Below are 21271 nucleotides of genomic sequence, written 5' to 3'. Positions count from 1 at the left end.
CCTATCTCAGGAGTCATCGGGCATTAAGGCAGGATACACCCTGGATGGAGTGCCAACCCATCGCAGGGCACACACACTCACTCATTCATTCATTCACGCACTCACACCCTACGGACAATTTTTCCAGAGATGCCAATCAACCTACCATGCATGTCTTTGGACCAGGGGAGGAAACCGGAGTACCCGGAGGAAACCCCCGAGGCACGGGGAGAACATGCAAACTCCACACACACAAGTTGGAGGCGGGAATCGAACCCCAACTCTGGAGGTGTGAGGCGAACGTGCTAACCACTAAGCCACCGTGCCCCCCAGAGCTGAGTCACTTTTCAGGGAAGCCTTTAATATAACTGTGAATTATGCAAACTGGATCCACAGATGAGGGATTCAGATTTAATATCTCATTAAAGTGAAGTTTAGTCCACGGCCACAAAAAGTATTCTGGCACCAGGACATACTAGATTGAGTTGCATTTAAATGTCCTCATTCCACCACATCGTGCTGTTATATATCTAATCGATATAAACATTAAGTGAATGGAACAATTTGCCTATTATGAGCCTTGGAAATGGCAGAGAATCATTGGTGAGAGTCTTGTATTTTATATTTTTAAACCATAGATGCAGAAAATGTCATTTTATTTATTTAGGATTAAAAGGATTCTGAGGTGGAATTCCGTCCCCCTTAAATTTTACTCCCTGTCCACCACGTTACCCTCATTTCAAAGCTCTGCAATTTATAGAACATAACATACAGTTGTACAGTTGCAATTGTTTGCAAATATACAAATATATACATATGTGTTATTATTATAAATATTTGATTTGTAAATCTGATGGGGTAGCAAATAATTTGATCAGTTGTGGGGGGATTCGTCAATAAGTCACACATTACAAGAACTCAAGAAGTTCTGAGGTGAGATATTTCACCCATTTTATAATGGCTTTGTTACACTTTCATTTTGATTTCAGGGAAAGATTGAGTCAATGGGAACTGAAAATAACCACAGACAGTATGTGACCTTACAGCTCTACCTACAGTAGCCACAGCACAACACACTTTCAGCTTTAAGGACATGCACCATTTGAAACTTTCACTTTATCTAAAACAAATATTTCACTGCTATAAACCTACTTTGTCACGCACAAGAGTATATAACGAATAAATGATATTGGATGTTAACATTTGAATTAAAATACAATCAAGATCAAAAGAGAAAATGTCCTATTGTCAAAAGACAGCGCACAAACGTCAATCATGCCTCAAGGCAATGCATGCCCGTTTTATGCACCTAATGTTTTCTTTGCCATAAATGACTCACACTCTGGTTTCGGCATCCTTTGTGGTTAAGAGAATAAAGAAAGTCATCATAGGCCGTTTGTTTACGCCCATGAGCGCAGCTGATTGGCTAACTCGCGTTCACATCTCGACAGGCTCCGCCTACTCAGCTTCGTTCTCTGAGTGTGGGTGTATACAGCGTGAAACTGAACTATTAGACTGAAACTTGCCGCCCGGACATCACGGAATACTGTATATACAGGGCGAGCATGTTTATATCTTTGTAACAGTCCGTTTAATACTATTTCGACCATACTTTGATTTTGGTAAGGTTGTAGATCACATCCTGTATTATTTAGGTAAGATATGACAATGTATATGCTCTGAGAAGAAGGCGCATCATACCTAAACGCCGGTTGATGAAGAAATACAGTCGTTGAGACCTGAAGGTCCATCAGAAGGTATGGCCATACGGGACTCGTTATATTAGGAGTTTCAAAGTTGCACTCATGGCGACGGATACATCATCAGTTTGGTGGGGTAGAATATATATAATGTTTATCGTGCATTTAAGTGCAACTGAAAGTGATTTTCTCATACAGTGTGATATGTGGTGTACAGTAGCATTCATTTGTTAAAATAAAAACCTGCTGAGCGTCTCACTTACAGCGCATGTTTGCGCATCATATGTGTGCAATCTTTGTGTTGTTTCTATGAGATGTTTTTGCATGCATCTGTGGCTGCATGTTAATCTGCAGATGCGTGGATTAAGTGCAACGCGCGTCACTGCTTTAGTTATTTTAATGGTCGCGGATTCCCCTGACATGGGCTTTTCTCGATGCTCTAACACTCTAAAGAGTAACAAGACTGCAATAAAAATACTCATTTTATGTTGTTCATGTTTTGATATTTGTTCATGTAACAGACCTACAGAATTTATTTTAATTATGCACCGTATATGTGTTCTGTTTAAACTCAATTATCTCACAGTAAAACGGAAGCTTCATGTTGTTTATGAAACCTGTGTATCACATTTTAGTGGTTACAGCAGCAGGATTGCTCAAGATGCAGTTTATCATGGCTGCAACTATAAGGGATTCTTGAAATTACATTGGGACTGATTTCTTCATTACTTTGTGGAGAAAACGTTTTCCACATGAATTAGTTCATTTGCTCCCCTTATAATTATACTGGAAGCACAGATTACCTAAATATGAAGCAAAAGAGAACATTATTGTCAGCGAATACAGGAGCATTTCTCTTTGTACTGCTGAAAAACATTTGTGGTGACACAAGAGTTTCGTTTTGTAGCAAAGGAACAGGTAGAATGTCTCTTTCTGTAGAGTTCAGGGATGTGAAAATCTATATCCGACCAATCAAGTGTATGTAAGAAAGACTCATTCCAGTACCCAAGTGTTCCCCAAAAATGTTTAATGGATACACAAAGACATTTTTCTATCTTTTCTAAACAGCCAAGATGTCAGGCATTCAGATTCTAATAAAGAACGCAGGCCAAGATGCAACCATCTGGTGACTTAACAATGCTGAGGGTCTAATAAAATGTGTTATTAACATCTATTCAAAACCTTGCCATTGCAGAATTATTGGAAGCTATTTCTTTAGGTTATTGTTATAGATTTAGCAATATTAGATTTGTTATATTGTAATATGTAAGACATTTTTGATGAAATGATATTCATTTTATCACCAGATCTTTCATGACAACTCTCGGAGGGTTTAGCATGGTAGTGTACCTACATGACATATACATTTATTTGGTCTTGGCGGAATAGATCTGCTACGCTACTGATTCTGATGCGTGCTACGGTGGAGCAAGAGACTACTGCCAATATGTATATATTTATGAGCCCAGTTTTGTTTTTCTGATTTATTACATTTGTACTAACATAGTTTAACTACATCATGGTTAAACTGTTGTAACTATAATGAAACTGTGGTTAATTTGTGGTTACTATGCTTTTTAATGCAAATACCATAGTTAAACTATGCTTAATATAGTAAAATATTGTTAATTTTCATAAGGGCTTTTACTGAGATATCAGCAGATCACGCAAAATATGCACACATGAATTTATAAGAGGAATTCAAATTGTAATCTCCAGTTTCTTTCTCAACCCTAAATACATCCACAACATGCTGTTGTGTGCATGTAAGGAATGCTGCTGCAGCATATATAACATAAATTAATAACCCCCGTATAGCGTACATGATCACCTTGGTCACAAGTGGAGCTGGGGAAGGAGGAGGGTTTCTGAAGCACGCTGCACTGCTAGCTCATTGGCTGCTGATACGGAAGGAACCAATTAGCTGTGCCGTGGATTAAAGTTATTATGTCTGATTCGGTTAGTCTATAGGACTGATAGAACTTTCTCTCATTTTTGAGTGCTTCCGCGGTTGTTACTGTGTGCAACCAGCCGAGATGAGGTTTTGTGTGTGTGTAGTTGCATGATTCCATCTGTGGATTAATCATAAGCTGCTGGACCCATACACTTAACAGAGCCTAATGTCTCTGAATTTGATAACAGCATGCCACAATCAGATCAACATGGTGATTGATGTTTTTTGGAATAAGTCTTGAATGATGATCAGGGCCGGCTCAAGCTCTGTTGGTGCTCTAGCCAAAACAATATGAAGAAATAAAAATATCTAAAAATGAAATTTAAAAAAGCTAAATTCACATTTATTTGAACATAACATTGCGATTAAAGTCCCCGTGAACAGGAAGTTGCGATCGTTTTTACATCCGTATTCTTAATTAACGGAGTTAATGGATGCTGCAGCCAAACCGTCTAATTACGTCATTTGAGATGGATAGTCATTTCAGGGTGGAAGTGCATTTTCAGATTTTAACTGAAGATGATGAGGGTACATGAATTTTAAAAAGAAAATATCCCACATTGATAAGCTATTTACTATAAACACTGCAATAGTTAAATAAGAATTGTCATTTTTTATTTCACTGTGACTTTAACATAATAGAAAGTAAATAAATAACAACTAAAAAAATATTTGTAATAAAAGTGTTAAAAACTGCCTGTGCCATGGGCCGCCTATGGGCCGGCCCTCATTATGACATTACAGCTGTGTTCCGTATCAGTAGACCCTCACACACACATGTGCACACGTTGTCTCCATGCATCTCTCATCTCATGTTGTCAGCTACTACTCACACTTGATATTTTACATGAATTGGTAGAAATTAATTCCCAACAAGCGTGTTAAGAAATGTGGTCATCAGTAAACACATAAATATTTGCTTTAGTTACATGAAATGTAATTGATTCACATAGAATGGCAGCAAAGCAGAAAAATTCACATAAAATGCACTTTTGTGTTATGTAAAAATAAAAACCTATTTTGTGAAGTATTTTTTGCTACATTTGTCAGTGGAAACTGTTTTTAGTTTAGACAGCACATCTCACAAATGAACGGGAAACCACTACTTTGTGTGTAAGGTGTGAATGAGCACTGAGCATGCTGCAAAAAGCATCCCTAAAAAAGTGTTTTTGTAGCATTTAGAAAGCAAAGGTTCACATCTATCCCAGCTAGCATACAGTACAAATAAGTGCTGCTGTCAGATCCCAGGAAACACATTAAAATCTGCATTATTTAGCACAATCCATTCAGCAAATGAGAGCACAACCTTCAGATATTATGTTGAATACTATTTTGCTCAGCATAGAAAACTTTTATGAGACCATTAGCCACGAACAGCAGATAAAGTCAATGTGCTTCTGTAATTGAGCATCAACGTATTTATTTTAGCCTAACAATATATTTTACTTTGTTTTAAAAGGAACAATTACAATTTTATCCTCAATGGGCTTTTAAAAAAAAATCATATTTCCAATAGCCACTGTGTTTCTGGCGGTGTACAGTAGAGACATGGGTTGTGTCTGGGCCTTATGGCATTAAGACAAGTTCATCTGCTCACAGGCAATCTGTGTGTTGTCAAATATGTCACACATGCGTTTAGTGTCCTGACAATGACCTGAATATATCATCTGATGATATAACTCAATGCTTATCACTGCATATAAAATGTTTCTTTTAAAAACGGAATATCATGCCGTAAAGACAAGAATTTTCTAAATTTCACACCCACTTCTTTGGCTTCAAGACCTCAATGTGTAGGAAAACTAAATGTCATGAGGATGTTTCTTGAGGCTAAAGGTAAATTGTGTCACTCACCAACCAGATAAAATATGAAACATTTTTGACTGTCTTTTCAATGTATGTGTTTGAAATTGGATGCTTTGCCTTTAAATAGAGTAGCCAAATTCACCGTCTATTTTTGGCCCTCCCCTCGGGGCCTTTGATTGAATGGATGTGTCAAAAATGAAAACCTTGGATAGATATACCCTAAAGAGACATTCTGTCTTTTTCCATGAGCTTATACTTTTTACCTGATTGCCCGAACAGGACATTTTTATTTTTAGAACACTTTTTTCTTCCATAAAAGTTTTGGAATTTATGTAAGACCTTTTGCATCCTTTTGGTGTTACCTCAGACAATAAGCATTCTTTCTTGAAAGCTTACATTTATATACAAATCATATAAATATAAAGTTTACTAGTAAATCACAAAGATTGCATTAATAAGTCACAGGCTCTTTAACTTGCTCAAGTGGGGAACCACAAGTATTATACTTATTAAGAGACATTCACCAAGATACTTTACCTTTAAGGGAGGGAGGAGTTCGTTTTGTTGTGTTCCGGTTTAGATGTGCTTGGTTGTTTTTTACCTCACTCGCTGTTCGGAGTGAGAGATATTAAAGTGGATACTAAGCTGACTCGACGGATCTTCGTCTCTTGTCTCCTCATTTATTGTACTCCACATTCACATATAAACAAATGCTGTGGTATTGTGGTCTAATGAAAATAGTCTGATGTTATATTGTCGATGGATGATGTTAGTTTTGAGGGCATGCTGTGACCTGACTTTAAGGCTTGCTTTCAATTAGACATGACAGTGACTTCCTGTTAAGATTGGAAGGAATTTTTTGAATTTCTACAGTTTCCATGACTCTAATTTGAATAACACATTTATTAGATCATTCTGTCAGATGTTGGTCTATTCTAAAAGATCAGACGGTTGTAAATGATGAATCCAAAACAGTTAACATAAAAAATATAACAATAAATCAACTTTTGGGAAGTAACTTGAAATTTCAAAAATGTTTATCGCTCACTAATGTGAAATTTGTGGTGTCCTGAAGAAATGTAGGATAAGACTCTGGTTTGTGATTTTGTAAATCTTTATTTGATCTTCTATGTCAGATGTTCATGAAATTTTAATCTTATTGTCTATTTGAAACCCGCGCACCATCTGCGTACAATTAAACATTTTCTTACAGTGTGATCCAACAGAGGAAGTGTTCATGTCACATTCACAGCTTGAAGATGCTTCATAATGAGCACCATTGTGAAAACAGCCTCTTGTTAGACAAAGGCGATGAACCATCCCGCAGATCTCAAATAGTCCCTTATTCAACACAGTTTGCCCATCTGCTGGGCTACAGATAGAGAATTCAAGACTCGTTGTGATTTGCTCTGAGAAGAACTGGTAAAAATCTTTCAAAGCACATTCTGCAGTGTAATCCTGGTGCAGGGCTTAGCCTGTTTATTTCTGGTTTCTACATGTTGAAGGAAACTGGGATTGTGATTTACTGCATAAAAGAGAGCAGCCGCTTAGGGGTCTGTTGTTCATTGGGTGTGTAAGGCTCACATTTGAGAGAATTATCTGGGAATTGAAATCGGTTGACACAGACGGCTTTCCTTTAGTCAAGCTCTTGGCAGACTGATGCGAGTTACAGTAATAGAGACCAGACAGGTTATTTTTAAGAAGTTGTAGCAATAGGATTAAATGTTGCATTGCCATATAGCGGGTGCTATACCATCGTGTTGTCCTTTATGGTTTCAACTGGTCTTAATTCCTAGTTTGACACGAAACCCAGGACTCCCAAGACTGACATTAGGATCAGTCTGTGTTGTGCGTCATTCAAGTGTTCTCATTGAAGTCCTTTAAATTTTGAACTATAAAACAATCTGCTCACAGTTGTGTCTTTGCCATTTGGAGAAAAACGTACCTCTCAGAATTGAAAGAGTGTCGCTCTAGCGGTTTATTTTCAACCTTCATAGTTCTGTCACCAGCCTATTAAAAACAAAAAATCCCTCAAGACTAGCCACCAAAACCCTCTGTCTGCTTAACGTTTATTTAGAAGTTCATACTATTGTCAAGTTGCTTTTTTGGCAGTTGCAAAACTGAAGGGAATTTCCACACGAAAATTGCTTTTTGCATGTTAAATATGTCAGTTCTCGTCCAATCGTGATGTCGTGGAGCCACTGTCTCCCTCAGAATAAATGAGCAGAGCTTTGACTTTCCATCAAAAGCCAGTGAGAATATTTAACAGCCCAAATCAATACAGACAGCCCACACAGCGAGTCCTCTCTATTAGGAACTGCTCCAGGCAACCATCACTCTGGAAAGTATTTAAATGGAGATCACATGTTGTATGGGCGTGCGCTGCACAAGTCCGCCTGGCTTGCGTCTGACACAACCGAGACAGAAAGATATTTGTTGGCAGGTCAGATGTTGAATCCAACAAGTCTCTAACAGAGTCATTCAACACCGCTGCTTCTCACAGCGTGCAGTCTGGGATCATCACCAATAACCAACAACCTGTCAGCACATTGATATCCAGAGACACTTATTAAGATGTTTAAAGCAGCCTCATATTGAAAAACTGCTCAATCGCTCATTGAGTTTTGATGGACCAATTTGGTCTTTTATATAGTGTTAAAAAGCTATAAATGTGATTTTATTCATCACCATTTGAGTTTCTTTCTTTTCGGACCTCGTTTAAACTTTGCAGTTTAAATCAGCATGAATTGACTGTTCCGACAACAAAACCAAAAAATGGGTCTTCTCTGTGAAGCCAGTTGACTATGTATGGAAACCTAGTGAGGGACGGTCAACTGACGGATCAGCAGATCTACTCTACATAAGCAGGCTGACCCATCACACAGAGGTCATCCGAATCAATTTAGCAGACTTACAATACTGAACCACTTGCCATGAAATAGTGCAGAACAGCCCTAGCAGCCCAGAAGCATGCAGCATTTCCCAGTAAATGATGGGGGCGTTCTGCCCAGTGTCCTGCCAGAGCGGCAGTATGGGCTGCTAAAGATCCATTTTCATACATATTTATTTGGCTCCTAGAGATACTTGCAAGTTCTGTCAACATCAGTATGTTGTACTAATCATTGTAGTGTCACTCAGTAAGAGTCAAAATGACACATCTGTTTTTCTGTTTCCATTGTGAAAAGAAATGAACTAATCAAATGAACAGTTCAACTTCTAGTGCGAGCTTACGTTGACGTCAAAGGGACGGACAAAAAAAACAGATCAGATTCCTGTGGCTTCTTTATTTCTGTGTCTTCCCTGTTTTCTGAGAAGAACTATTGTTTCTATTGTTGATCATGGAATGAATTCGACTCAGTTGAGTCAAGAAGACAAGAGAAAACCATGAGCATCCTATGAGACAGTCAGTCACGGGTTATTGTCCACTAAATGGGAGAAGAGACACTTTTTGTGACCATTTATACCCCCTACATTTCAAGTATTTAAGATATTTAAACGGAAGTGTGTCATTTTTGCAACACTGTTGGTGTCACCAAACAGGTTTGCATAGTAAGATACAAAAGAGATGTTGTCTTAACCTTAGACAACTATTTTGATATAAGCACGTTGCAGCGTGTTTGAAATAACTGTTTAGGGTTAATTACAATTGACACAGGAAGATATTTCTTAATGGTTAACAAAAATCTAAAATAACATTATAATAATAAATTTAAGTTTAAACCCATTATGTGGCGCCATATTTATTTGCCCAAGTGTAAATGTAACAAAACATACCCAATCAGCTAGCAATGTGATCGATCAAGACCCATATCTGTTGTTGGAGGACAGCTACTGCATTGAAGCACATTCTTCATATAATTGTTTGTGTGAGAGAAAGCAGAGAAACAGCATCTATGCTCAGGAAGGAAGTGGTCTCCAAATGAGGTCATTCATCACTAGCCGACAACACACAGACATCTGCTGCCCAGTTCTGTCCACCAAAACTCGGTGTCTCACTGGAACATCTGGGCCAATTCAAAACACCTCCTGTGTCCTTTCCAGCAGACCTTCCCTATCAGGAATAGGAACTGCAGATTATGAAGGGGGACAGTTTTATTTAGAAGGGAACGCAAAATATTTGTGGCACTGACTGCTTCTGTGCATATTTGTGCTGTATTGATTCTAAATTATTGAGGAACAAATAAAAAGTATCTTGTTCCCTCCAAATATTTAATCAACAATAAAAGAAATACTAAGAATTGAACTTTCTTACTTAGAGAACAGACTGAATGTCAGACAGTGTTAGGCTGATAAATGTGTTATGTAAATAAATCACTGCGTTCTTGTTTGATGTGCGGTTATTGGCTCAAATGCTGTGGTCACATTGATTTATTTAGTGTATCTACTGTATTTATTTTACTGCCATAAGGATGCTTTAGATGTTTGAAAGAATAGAAAGGATCTGTCACAACCATCGAATGGTCTGTCGAGCTAGTGGGGACTGAGCTTTGATGAATAAAGCAGAATAGCAATTATATTGCTGTCAGTTTTTTCTTAAAGACAGGACGTTTATTACATAAAAGTGATAGTTTACTAAAAATAATTTATTCAATCTTAAGTATAAATATAAAATCTGTCTTTCCTACTTGGAACAGTTCTTAGACAGCCTTTAAAAAAACTTGGAGGATTTGGGTAATTTTGGTGTAAAAACACTATTATTTTGTTATAAATAACTGACACTTGACTGACTCTCAAATGATTCGTTTGGTAAATCATCCGTCTAATCCCCTCCTTTTTGCCAGCCTACTCTGATCTGATTGGTCAGATGGTCTGGTCTGCTCTCTGATTGGTCTACCGCGAATGAGGCTAACAAGCCACAGTGTTTGGGGGAGGAAGGAGACATTTTTTTGGGCAGTCCTAGCAAAACATAGGCGGGGACTATATCTAGTGATGTGAATCCACGGCAGTTCGTGAATCGGACTAGGGACGACTCGTTTGCGTGATTCAGATTTGATTCCCTTTTTTTCAAGCTAGTAACTTTGTTATTCATTCACCTTCGGTTTTACAACTAGGCAGACTGCTTATTCACACACGGCAAAATTATAGACTGCATAAAATGTCATATTCATGATCTCGTAATATGTACTATTTAAGAAAAAATTCTGGGAAAATCTGGAGTTCATCGAATGTTATGCTTCTGAAGTGGTTAAAGTTGGTTTTAAGTAATATGCACTAAAAATCTTATAAATTTGTGTAAGTGTATGTAAGAGTTTGTATCTGTGACCTGTTAACAGAACGATAAAGCCAAATGATGGAGTAGTTCTGGGAAATGTGGTGCTTTCTTGTTGGTTTCATTTTGGTTTGTAACGGTCACTGCTAACCTTTTGTCCAAACGTGAAATTTCGACGACCACATTTAATGTGTTTGTTTGGATAAAATGTGGTCTGCAGAAGGAAGTCGTAGAATTTTCTCCACAGAGTGTTATTTAAAGGATTATGTTAACTTTCTGTAAAAATATGTGCCCTGGTTTCCATAAGCAAAAAGTAAAAAAATATGAGCTAGCTAGTCATTGATATTGGCTGTTGTCATGGACAATAGTGCGTCAAATAGTACTCACTGGCTTTGGCTGATGCATCAGGACCGTTGGTTTTTGGAGGAGTCAAATTGGTTCTAGAAAAATATTCAGTCCCTAGATACTTTTCAGTCCCAATCTTTTATAATTCAGAACACTGAAAACAGGCTTTGATTTGTCCTGTGACACATCTGCAATATTGAAATTTAAATTTTTATAACTTGGTTTCCTGTTCATGGCCACAAAAAGGATTTGGCAACTTTAAATAATTTTTTAAGGATTTTGTCATGTCCCGGGCTCCCGTTTAGCTGGCAAGAGAGAAATTCTCTCTATGGGCTTTCTTATGTTTTATTAAGTGTAAAAGTGTTGAATTTGCATTGGTGTATACTGTACTGTTTTTGATATACAATATATATTTGAAAAAATAAATATATACATTTATTTGAATAGTAAATGTATACATATCCTTTGGGAGTCTTTTAATTTAATTTTAATTTAATTTAATGAAAATGGTAGAGTTTGCATCCTCTAGTGGATGTGTTAGGAAATGCACTTCTAGTATATTACACTCAGTAATTCATTTTTATTATGTCCATAGAAGGATCTGCATAGGATTTTATTTTTACATCCAATTCTAAAAGCAAATTATGTGTTTTTTAAAAGGGGTAGTGAAATATCTTAAGCGGCCACTGTCAGTCCCAGTAGCTGAAAAGTAATCGTAGTTTTACTGTGATGTCACCTGAGTTTAGCGTGGATAGAAGAAGCACATCGCTGTCTCAGCAATGTACCATCAGGTCACAGCAACCAGATGGAAATGCAGATTATCGCTGGCACGGCGTGTGTCTTACATAAGCCAGCACTGTTGCGTGTATTGCTCACCCATATCTTGTATATGTGTGATTACGTTTTCTGACCTTATTTGATTTTGCAGCTGGCTGGCAAGTGGAGGAGCGGCAGACATGGCCGATGCTGAGGATGAGAGCAGCAGCAGCAGCCTGAGGAGGAAAAAACCACCCTGGCTCAGAGTGGACATCCCCAGCGCTTTGAACGCTACGGAAGAACACAATAACTTTCTGCAGGTAGACAGCAGTTTATGCTAAACATATGTGAACAAGTTGTCTAATGTCTACCAATAACCAGTTAAATCCCAGAAAGTTTTGATCTGTAAAAATACAGTTGTCTTGTGTGCTATTTAGTTGTGGTCCTCTGAATTAATGTTTCAATATGTTTCATGTCCTACAGCCCGTCATGCGTAATAGCTTGTATCTGCGCAGTGCCAGTGTACCCACCGAGAACATCCAGCTCAGATGCCCGCCAGTCGACCCCAATGCCTACCGAAGACCCTCGGTCCTGCGCAAATCCTCCATCTCTCAAACCATCAAGAGGTAAGATCTACAAACCCTTACAGAAACTGAGGTTACATACGTAACCAAGACGTTCCCTTTCTGTCGGTCTCTCGACGTTGTGTCGAGAACGACAGATGGGGTTGCCTATGGAAAACGCCACAACGCTGTATCGCGTCACAATCTCTAGCGAAGCGACGGTAACAAGCCTGGGCGTGTCATCTCGAAGCTTTCGTGAGACTGTAACCTTCCAGTGTGGTGGTCGGGGGGTTCCAGAGCTTTCTCGGAGAAAGATGGGTACAGCCCTGACCGGTAACTTTCACGGACGTGGCCTTAGCTCTCTATAGGCGAGAGGCCGTCCGGATCAGTTTACACCGGGTAAGCGCGACTCTTAATCAGAGAAGCGCTACAGAGGCCACCTCCTACCCGTGGGGAGGAATATGGTGGATATAGGTATGGTCTCGTCCTTGGAGGAGAACGCATGGAACGTGCGGACTGAGTAGTTAACCGCGAGGTGGAGGCCCACCTGGGGAAGCTCATGGGTTACCAGGAGTGGGAACCATTCTCATGAGGATACATCAGACGGAACAGCCCAAGGAGGGGGTGTTACAGACGTCCGGTAGCACTAGGTCCGGTTAGAGCTATCTGTGATAGCTCACATGGTATCCCGGCCTAAGGGGGAAGGCTGCTCTGCCCAGCCAGCCCCCAGGGGGTGCTTGCTTGGTGATGGATGGAATGCCTATTCTTAACCAGTGTCTGGGTAAGAAGGGAGGCTGGTGAGGTACCAGTTTCTTAGCGATGTGTTCGGGTAAGAAGAAAAGGTAAATAGCACACTGACCCAACCTGTTAGAGGGTGGAAAGGTGCTTTCGCAGGCATATGCCCCCCCGGATGCCAGTCCTACATGTCGCCACGCAGGACGTGGGCTGACACCGGGTTTACGCGAAGGTTGTTAACCCCCGCAGCTCTACAGATGTCTGCTAGAGAGGCGCTTCTGCCAGTGTCCAGGAGGTGGCTAAACTCCGTGTGGAGTGAGCCCTCACTGCCAATGGGCATGGGAGATTCTGAGATCGGAATGCCGTCGTAACGGCGTCCACGACCCAGTGCGCCAGTCTCTGTTTGGAGACAGCCTTCCCCTTCTGCTGTCCTCCAACAGACACGGAGCTGGTCAGAGCTTCAGAGCTCTGCGTGCGGTCCAGTACGTACTGGACACAACACTAATCGGGTTGGGTCTTCCTCCCTTATGGGGAGCGCCTGCAAGTTCACCACTTGGCCCCGGAGGGAGTAGTGGGAACTTCTTGGGCACGCATCCGGGCCTGGGTCTCAAGATGACGTGAGAGATTCCAGGGCCGAGTTTAAGGCAATCCGGGGACACGGAGGATGCTCGGTGGTCCCCTACCCTCTTGAAGGAAGTGAGCGCCGTCAGGAGGGCCGTCTTACTCTATGAGGAAGATCGGAACCTCCGAGGGGCTCTTTGGGGGGCCCTGAGGCTCCCCAGGACCACTTAGGGTCCCAAGAGGGTATGGAGCGGAGATGAGGCGGATTCCGCCCTCTCGCTGCTTAGGAACCTGGTGACCAGGTCGTGTTGCCCTAGAAACTTTCCACCGACTGAGTCGTGATGAGTGGCAATAGCGACTACATACACATTCAGTGTGGGGGGGAGATGTTAGTCTCCAGTCTCGTAGAAGGAAAACACAATCCTGATCGAGCACCTCAGTGGGTCTTTCTCATTGAGAGGGACACCAGGACGAGAAGAGGCGCCGTCTAGAGGCGTGTAACCGCCTAGTAGATGGGGCCCTAGCCTGGCAGATGGTCTCAGCCATAGAGGGGGAGTAGCCATCTCAGGATCTTCTTGACCCGTCTAGAGACCAGACATGGGTGTACCAGAGGTCTGATCTGGGATGCCAGAACGTGTCCTTCCCCTGATAGAGCAGGTCCTCTGTCAGGGGAATGGTTCAGGGGGAGTCGCTGTCCAGAGCATCGGCTCTGAAGCCAAGTGCGGTTAGACCGGTGTGGTGTAACCAATAACACTTGGTGCTCCTGCTCCCTGACCTTGCACAGAGTCTGTACAAGAAGGCTCCTGGGGGGGGTGAAGGTGTGCTTCCGCCCATCCCGCGGCCAGCTGTGCGCAAGGATATCCGTGCCGAGGGCAGGGACTATCAAGCGGGCAAATGGTGGTGTTACGGGAGGTGAACAGGTTTTACCTGGGCCTACCCGAACAGCCTTCAAATGAGCTGGACTGCACGGGGGTGGAGTCGCCACTCTCCACGAGGCATAAACTGGCGAGAAAGCACGTCGGCTGTCTAGTTCAGTTTGCCCGGGATGTGTGGCCTGCAGGGAACGAGTCACCTGTTGACTCCACCGGAGGAGGCGTCGAGCAAGTTGTGTTTAGCTGCTGTGAGCGAACGCCACCCTGACGATCTGTATTCGCTACAGCTATAGTGCTGTCCTCGGAACAGCACGTGCATGTCTTGCACGAGAGGCCGTAGCCTGCTCCGTGCAAGTAGCATAGCCCACAACTCTTGGCAATTGATATGCCAGCGCAGGCGGGGGTTCGTCCAACACCCCACCTGCGTGCCCTTTGCACACTACACCGCACCCCTGCAGGGAGACTTCAGTCGTCACCACGACCTGCCTCACAACCTGCTCAGAGGGACCTGAGTCCGTCGAAAAAGTCATAAAGACTAGGGGTTATGGTGCGTCGGCAGCAGGGTGGCATCACCATGCGCCTGCTGCCGGTGTGCCACGCTCTCCTCGGAACTCGACTCTGAAACCAGTGTTGGAGTGGTCTCATGTGCATCAACTCAAGGGGTATTAACCCGCGAGGACGCCATGTGTCCCAGGAGCCTCTGAATTGTTTCAGGGGGACCGCTGTCTGCCTAAAATGTTCATTTCAGACAGTTCAACACTGGTTGGGCACAACTGCGGACATGTGCCGAAAGGGAGGACTCTGTACTGATATGCCCGCCTCTCGCACGCGAACCGTGGGAACGGGCGGTGTCGAGGAGGATCGAGACATGAAAGTAAGCGTCCTTCAGGTCGATTGCCACGAACCAATCCTGACACCTGATAGATGTCAGGACGCGCCTCTGTGTGAGCACCCTGAATGGCAGCTTGTGAAGGTGCTCTGTTCAGGGTACGCAGCCTTTGGGGGCAACCCGCCGTCTTTCTTGGGAACGATGAAGTGCGGGTCGTGACCCACTGAACATCTTGGTTTTGAGGGACGAACTCGATGCCTGTTTTGCCAGAAGGGTGGTGACCTCTACCCGAAGTACGGAGGCGTCCCTGCCTCTGACAGAGGGAGAGATGGTGCCCCGAAACTTGGGAGAGTCTCTGGCGAACTGGATCGAGTAACCAAGACGGACCGCCCTCATTAGCCAGCAAGACAGTGTGGGCAGCTCTCGAGCTCCCAGGGACTGTGACAGGGTGACCAAGGGGACGGTCTGCTTCATCATTCCCACGGGGGGTGGTTCGTCGGCTGGCGGAGCTAACCATGTCGTGGGGAGTCCCCAGAGGGAAGGTTTGCTCTGCCTACTTACCTGCCTGGCGGGACAACGGCACGCACTGTCGGTTAGAGAGTGGTGAAGGCTGTCGAAGGCCTCGCCAGGGTGTAGGGTCGGTTCGCCGAGCACAGTCCAGTGGAGTGTGCGATCGGCTGCAAGTAAACCCGGGGAGAACAGAAAACTCAGTGAGTAAGTGGGCGCCAAGCCCTAAAAAGGGCCCGGCTTTGGTGACGAGGCAGGAGTCGTCCCGTACCGACCGATCAGAGCCGTGGCTGTGAAGGTTCGGGCCCGATGTTGTTCTCCCTGGGGTCTTCCCGTCAGTGTCCCTTCTCGCGAGGAGGTTGCTGACGGGGTGGAGGTTTCCCCCTCGACCTCTGCTTCCGGGGTGCCGCCTGTGGGTGCACAGGAACCAGAGCCGATGTCGAAAGGGTCCTGGGTTGCAGGGAAGCAGACGTCACGTGAGATCTCGGAGGCCTGTAGGCGGCCGAGTCGCGGCGTGAAAAAAATGTGGTTTATTGCCACTGTCTGCTTCGCCGTCAAAAAACTGCTGAGCGCAGTCCTCGACGGTGTTACCAACAACCCACCCTGCGAGATGAGTGCATCAAGAAAGCGGACTTCCTTGGTGTCACTCTTCTGCACAAGGTATAGCCGGGGGTGTCTCTCCTGGACCACTACCGTGGACATCGTCCGACCCAGGGCCCGTGCCGCCGCCTTAGTCGCCCGTAGAGCGCTGTCAGCGGCGGCACGGAGATCCTGCATTATACCCGGGTCGGCCTTACCCTCGTGGAGCCCTCTCAACGCCCTGGCCTGGCGGACCTGCAGGATGGCCATGGCATAGAGAGAGGAGGCAGCCTGGCCCACAACATCGCAAGCTTTCGACACCAGTGATGCCGAAGTCTTACGTGCCTTAGACGGTAGGAGTGGCCGATCCCCCCCAGGTGGTAGCCGTCCGCGGCACAGGTGCACCGCAGGCGGACGTTCCACCCGGGGGATCTCGACGCAGTCCTTGGCTGCCTCACCATCGAGGGAAGTAAGGGAGCCAGAGCTGGTTTCACTGGAACGGTCCGTGAGTGGAGCGTTCCAAGTTTTACACAGCTCCTCATGCACCTCTGGGAAAAACCTGGCACCCGGGGTGGGCGCGGTTTGCACCGCGCACCGACCTCAGGAACCACGCATCCCTGGGTTAGCACAGATGACGTCACTTCTGCTTCCTCCTGAACTCGACCGCTGGGGGTGGAGTTTGGTTTCGGCAGAGTCGGATGCCAGTCTCCCTCCGATGCTGCGAGCGACATCTCATCTACGTCACACATCGTTTCCGAGTGTGTGCGTGAGGATCCGGACGGTATGCCACCGCCGGTTGGGGAACGTTCAGAAGAGCGAATCGGGGTGATCGGCCCGTGAGCACTTGGCTGGCGGGTTTACGTTCGAAGAGTTCCCCATATCACTAACGCTGCTACGTGGGTGGTCATCGGGGCCGTAGCCAAAGATGTCACAGCCCGGGTAGCAGACGAAATGGTGGCTGGTTCCCGTAGGAAGACAGCCACCCGTGACCGCAATTTCTGAATGACAATCTGCCCGCAGTGCAGGCAGATGTGTCAACGAACGCTGCTTCAGTGTGCTGGACGCCCAGACACCTAATGCAGCGATCGTGTCCATCCCCCTCCTCGATGAGGGTGCCGCACCCAAGAGAACAGCGGGACATGCCGCGCTGGAGAATGCTCAGTCAGTCCTGAAAAGGACTTTTAGAAAAAATCTCTAACACCTCCGGAACCGCCGAGACGCCCAGGGGAACGTCGCTGCAGGAAGGGACGATCCGCTGTAACACGTCGTAGCACCAGCGTGTAGTTGTAGAGGATTAAATCCTGAGTTGTACTCATGAGCGATGGCTCTGAAGAACAAAAGGTAAGTGAATGCTGCACGCCGGCCTCCTTTTATACCGGATTTCCGGGGGCGGAGCCCGGCATGCAAATTGCATTCGCCAAATTTCATTGGCCTTTTCTATAGTAGTCAGAGTTGATTGGTTCTCAAGGGCGAACCCCATCTGTCGTTCTCGACACAACGTCGAGAGACCGACAGAAAGGGAAATATATACTCATGACATTGGTAGGCTGGTTGGGACTAATAAAAGAGAAATATTTTGATGGCACCACAGGTCCAAAATGCTTATACCTTTTGATAGAATTCAATTTGTGCATATTATATTTCACTTATTTTGGCCAATTGTCTTTACTGGTGTATGTCTGTTGATGTACACTGTGTATTATTTTACATCGTAGTGACCTGTGCAATATGTTATAGTGTTGGCTATCTTGTTTGGCTGTTTATCCCCTTTGTTGATTTTCACTTTAGTTCAGTGTATTAGAGTTCAAACGGTCAAGCAGCTGGCACAACAGCAAATATGTGTGTAAAGCTGAATGCTTAGTAAACACAGCCTTTTCATACTTGACTTGTTTCAGTGTTGTTTTCATTACTTTATAAGTAATTGTGCTTTGTTGCATTAATACAAGGAGAGAAGATTAATTTAAATTTGGAGAAAGACATATTTTAAAGCAAGATTATGGATTCAATTCACAGGGAACAATCAGGTGATAAAATAAATACAAGCAGTGTAAATTGCTTTAGATTAAAATGTGTGTGTAAGCATACATGTAAGTGTACTGAATAAAACTCAATAAGCATTAGAAGCCCACTTTTGTTTAAACGTGTGTTTGGTTTTAGACTCTTGGGCAGTAACAAGCGCTTTTTATGTGAATCTCTTTTTCTGGACGTAAGTCTTCCACTGCAGCTACACTGAGACACAACAATAAATCATGCTAATGTATTCCTCTGCTCTCTAACTGCATGTGTGCCTCATATTTCTACTAGTATAATATAAGCCCTGTCTTCTTTATTTACTTCTTTATTACTCTGAAATAAACATACTCCTGTGAACTTTCTGAACTAATTGTCTTTATTTCATCTGTAACTAAACTCCTCCTATTTCCTCTTTCTTTTCCATGTTTTCTCATTCCCCACGCCAAGCCCCACAGGGAAGAGGGTTCGCTTTGAGCAGATCAGCACCATACTGGTTAAAGGCCAGTGTTTCTCACAGCTCGAGCCCCCCAGACGTCAGTCACTGCCCCAAATTGTCCTCAGGTACTGTAGAACCAATAGAAATAACCAATAGAAATCAAAATTTATTTAAAAGCAGTTGTACTGTAAACACCCATTCTGTAGGGTGTGTAATTTCATTTTTCTGTTCGTAAGTGTAGTTATGTTAAAGACTTATTTTAATCTGGTTCGCATAAAATTCTCTCTGTCACTTAGAATTAAACAAGCTTGTTCTTCTATCCAACAAACTACTTTTTTAGCTTGAGTATATTTGTTTATATATATACAGTTGAAAGAAAAAGTATGTGAACCCTTTGGGCTTACTTGGATTTCTTCATAAATTGGTCATAACATGTGTTCTGATCTTCATCTAAGTCACAACAATAGAGAAACACAGTCTGCTTAAACTAATACCGCACAAACATTATACGTTTTCATGTTTTTATCGAACACAACATGTAAACATTCATAGTGCAGGGTGGAAAAAGTATAAGGTGTTCACAGTAAAAAGTAATAGCTTACGGTAAAGAGATTCATTACATTTTTAAATTGAATCAAATTAACATTATGAGTCATTTAAACTGAAATGTCGATTTGTGTAATCAGTTCAATAAAATTAAGTTCAATTGACTCATTAAGCTTATTTCATTTTACTTAAAAATGTATGGTCGCAGTAATTGGTGACATTTTTTTACTGGGCAGACAGGGGAGATGGATTTAAGTTCTGATAGTACATCAATCCAAACAGAACAAGAAATATTCAGTTTACCACATCCTGACCCCTTTTATGTTTCTTCATAGATAACCCATTAATTTATAAAAAATCACTTCCCCCTGTGCCATTTAAAAAGACACAAACCACAAAACCACAACTATGCTCCGACAACCATTCTTTTAGTAATACACAAGCCACTCCCTGAGCCTTCATAATTCTTCAATTGGGTTTACAAGAATGTCATGTCATACACCCCCTACTCAAACATGAAAGAGATACCTATTCTTCCTCTCTACGCACAAAAACAGAGGAGCATCAAAGCCCTCCCATCTGTCTCTAAGGCTTTGGCTGGTTTTAAAGTTAATCATCTGATAGTGCATTGGCTTTGGAGTCCACCATGAGTCTTGCATCAAAGGAATATCTGAGGGAGAAGAACATGTTATGGCAGAAAGTATTATTATTCACAATAGAAACCTTCAGTATGTCGGCCTCTTTCGTCTAGTTTTGTCAACCCAGGCGCTGATAGTGACTCATGCCATATTATTGCAAACTTTGTTCTGGACACGTCTGTTGTCACCTTCACAGTGTGATTGGCCTTCTGACTTTGGAGATCTTTTGGGCGATGAGTTGGATAGATGGATCTTGTTGTTTTAGTGAGGTGCATTGATTTAACTGTTTTCAGAATTACTGTTATTGTGAGTTTGGATGGGTTTTAAACGGGTCATGCAAGTGTGTGACCGAAATGTAACGCCTCTTACCATATTTGGAACATTATGGTACACACAACTTTTTGCGAATACTCATCACAGACAAGCGCGGATGTCCGAGTTGAACATATGAGACAATACAAATGAGTGTGTGTGATCTTCCAGACTGTCAGAGGGTTACTTTCTGTGTGTGTATTGACACCTGTCGTACTAGTGCACTTTTTTGTGCATGCTGTTGTACGCGGCACGTCCGCACGGTCTCAAAAAATGGGCTGCACGCGGACGGGCTGTGCGGACGACCGCTGACCCTTCTGATGACGAAAATTGCGTCATGCGGACGGCGCGTGGATACGTCCTGCTTCAGTCAAATCATACCACGAACTGACGTAGATTTGTGGGGGTGTAGGTACACGGGGCGTTTCAGGCAGGTCTGGGTGAGCATTCGCTTTTAGATAGAATACATTTTTGGTTCCGACACTTTAATTTTTGCAATTTTACGTGTCAAATACGTACACGAACCACTTATGTATCCGCGCTCACATCTTTGTTGAACTGATAATTACAAGTTAGATTATTGGATTTTTCTAAGGTTTGACCAAGCTGTTGTTACGGTGGCCGCTAGGTGTCACTGCGCTGCAACAGAAGAAAACACATGCAAACACAAAAAAACAAGCAAATTCAGAAAGCATCTTCACTTGTTTGGCGACACATGCCCTGCAAATACTCACAACACAAACAAACACAGAAACGCGCTACAAATACTCACAACACAAACAAACACAGAAACGCGCTGCAAGCTGCACAGACAACAACGGAAGTGTTTCCGGGGGACCGCAAAAACTGATGCACCTGATTGGGAAGCGCTTCATTTTGACTGTTCAAATTCGTTAGTGAAGTTACGTAGTGAAGCAACATGCTTGAAATG

General features: G+C 43.1%; 1 protein-coding gene across 2 annotated transcripts in view; it reads left to right on the top strand.

Moving 5' to 3' along the window:
* Positions 1-1506: 1506 nt before the first annotated feature.
* Positions 1507-21271, top strand: part of rhbdf1b (rhomboid 5 homolog 1b (Drosophila)) — a 36518-nt gene continuing 16753 nt past the window's right edge. The window contains exons 1-4 of one of the 2 annotated variants that reach the window (XM_056771139.1): positions 1507-1736; positions 11922-12069; positions 12233-12375; positions 18856-18969. In XM_056771139.1, the coding sequence (XP_056627117.1) occupies positions 11950-12069; positions 12233-12375; positions 18856-18969 (377 nt within the window). In that variant the 5' untranslated portion in view covers positions 1507-1736; positions 11922-11949. The remainder of the gene's footprint in view (positions 1737-11921; positions 12070-12232; positions 12376-18855; positions 18970-21271) is intronic. The other variant, XM_056771140.1, reaches the window with a different exon arrangement.

Source organism: Triplophysa dalaica, chromosome 17 (genome assembly GCF_015846415.1).
Source record: "Triplophysa dalaica isolate WHDGS20190420 chromosome 17, ASM1584641v1, whole genome shotgun sequence".
NCBI classification, from domain to species: domain Eukaryota; kingdom Metazoa; phylum Chordata; class Actinopteri; order Cypriniformes; family Nemacheilidae; genus Triplophysa; species Triplophysa dalaica.
The sequence above is the reverse complement of the archived record's forward strand: the minus strand, read 5'-3'. Positions and strand labels throughout refer to the sequence as shown.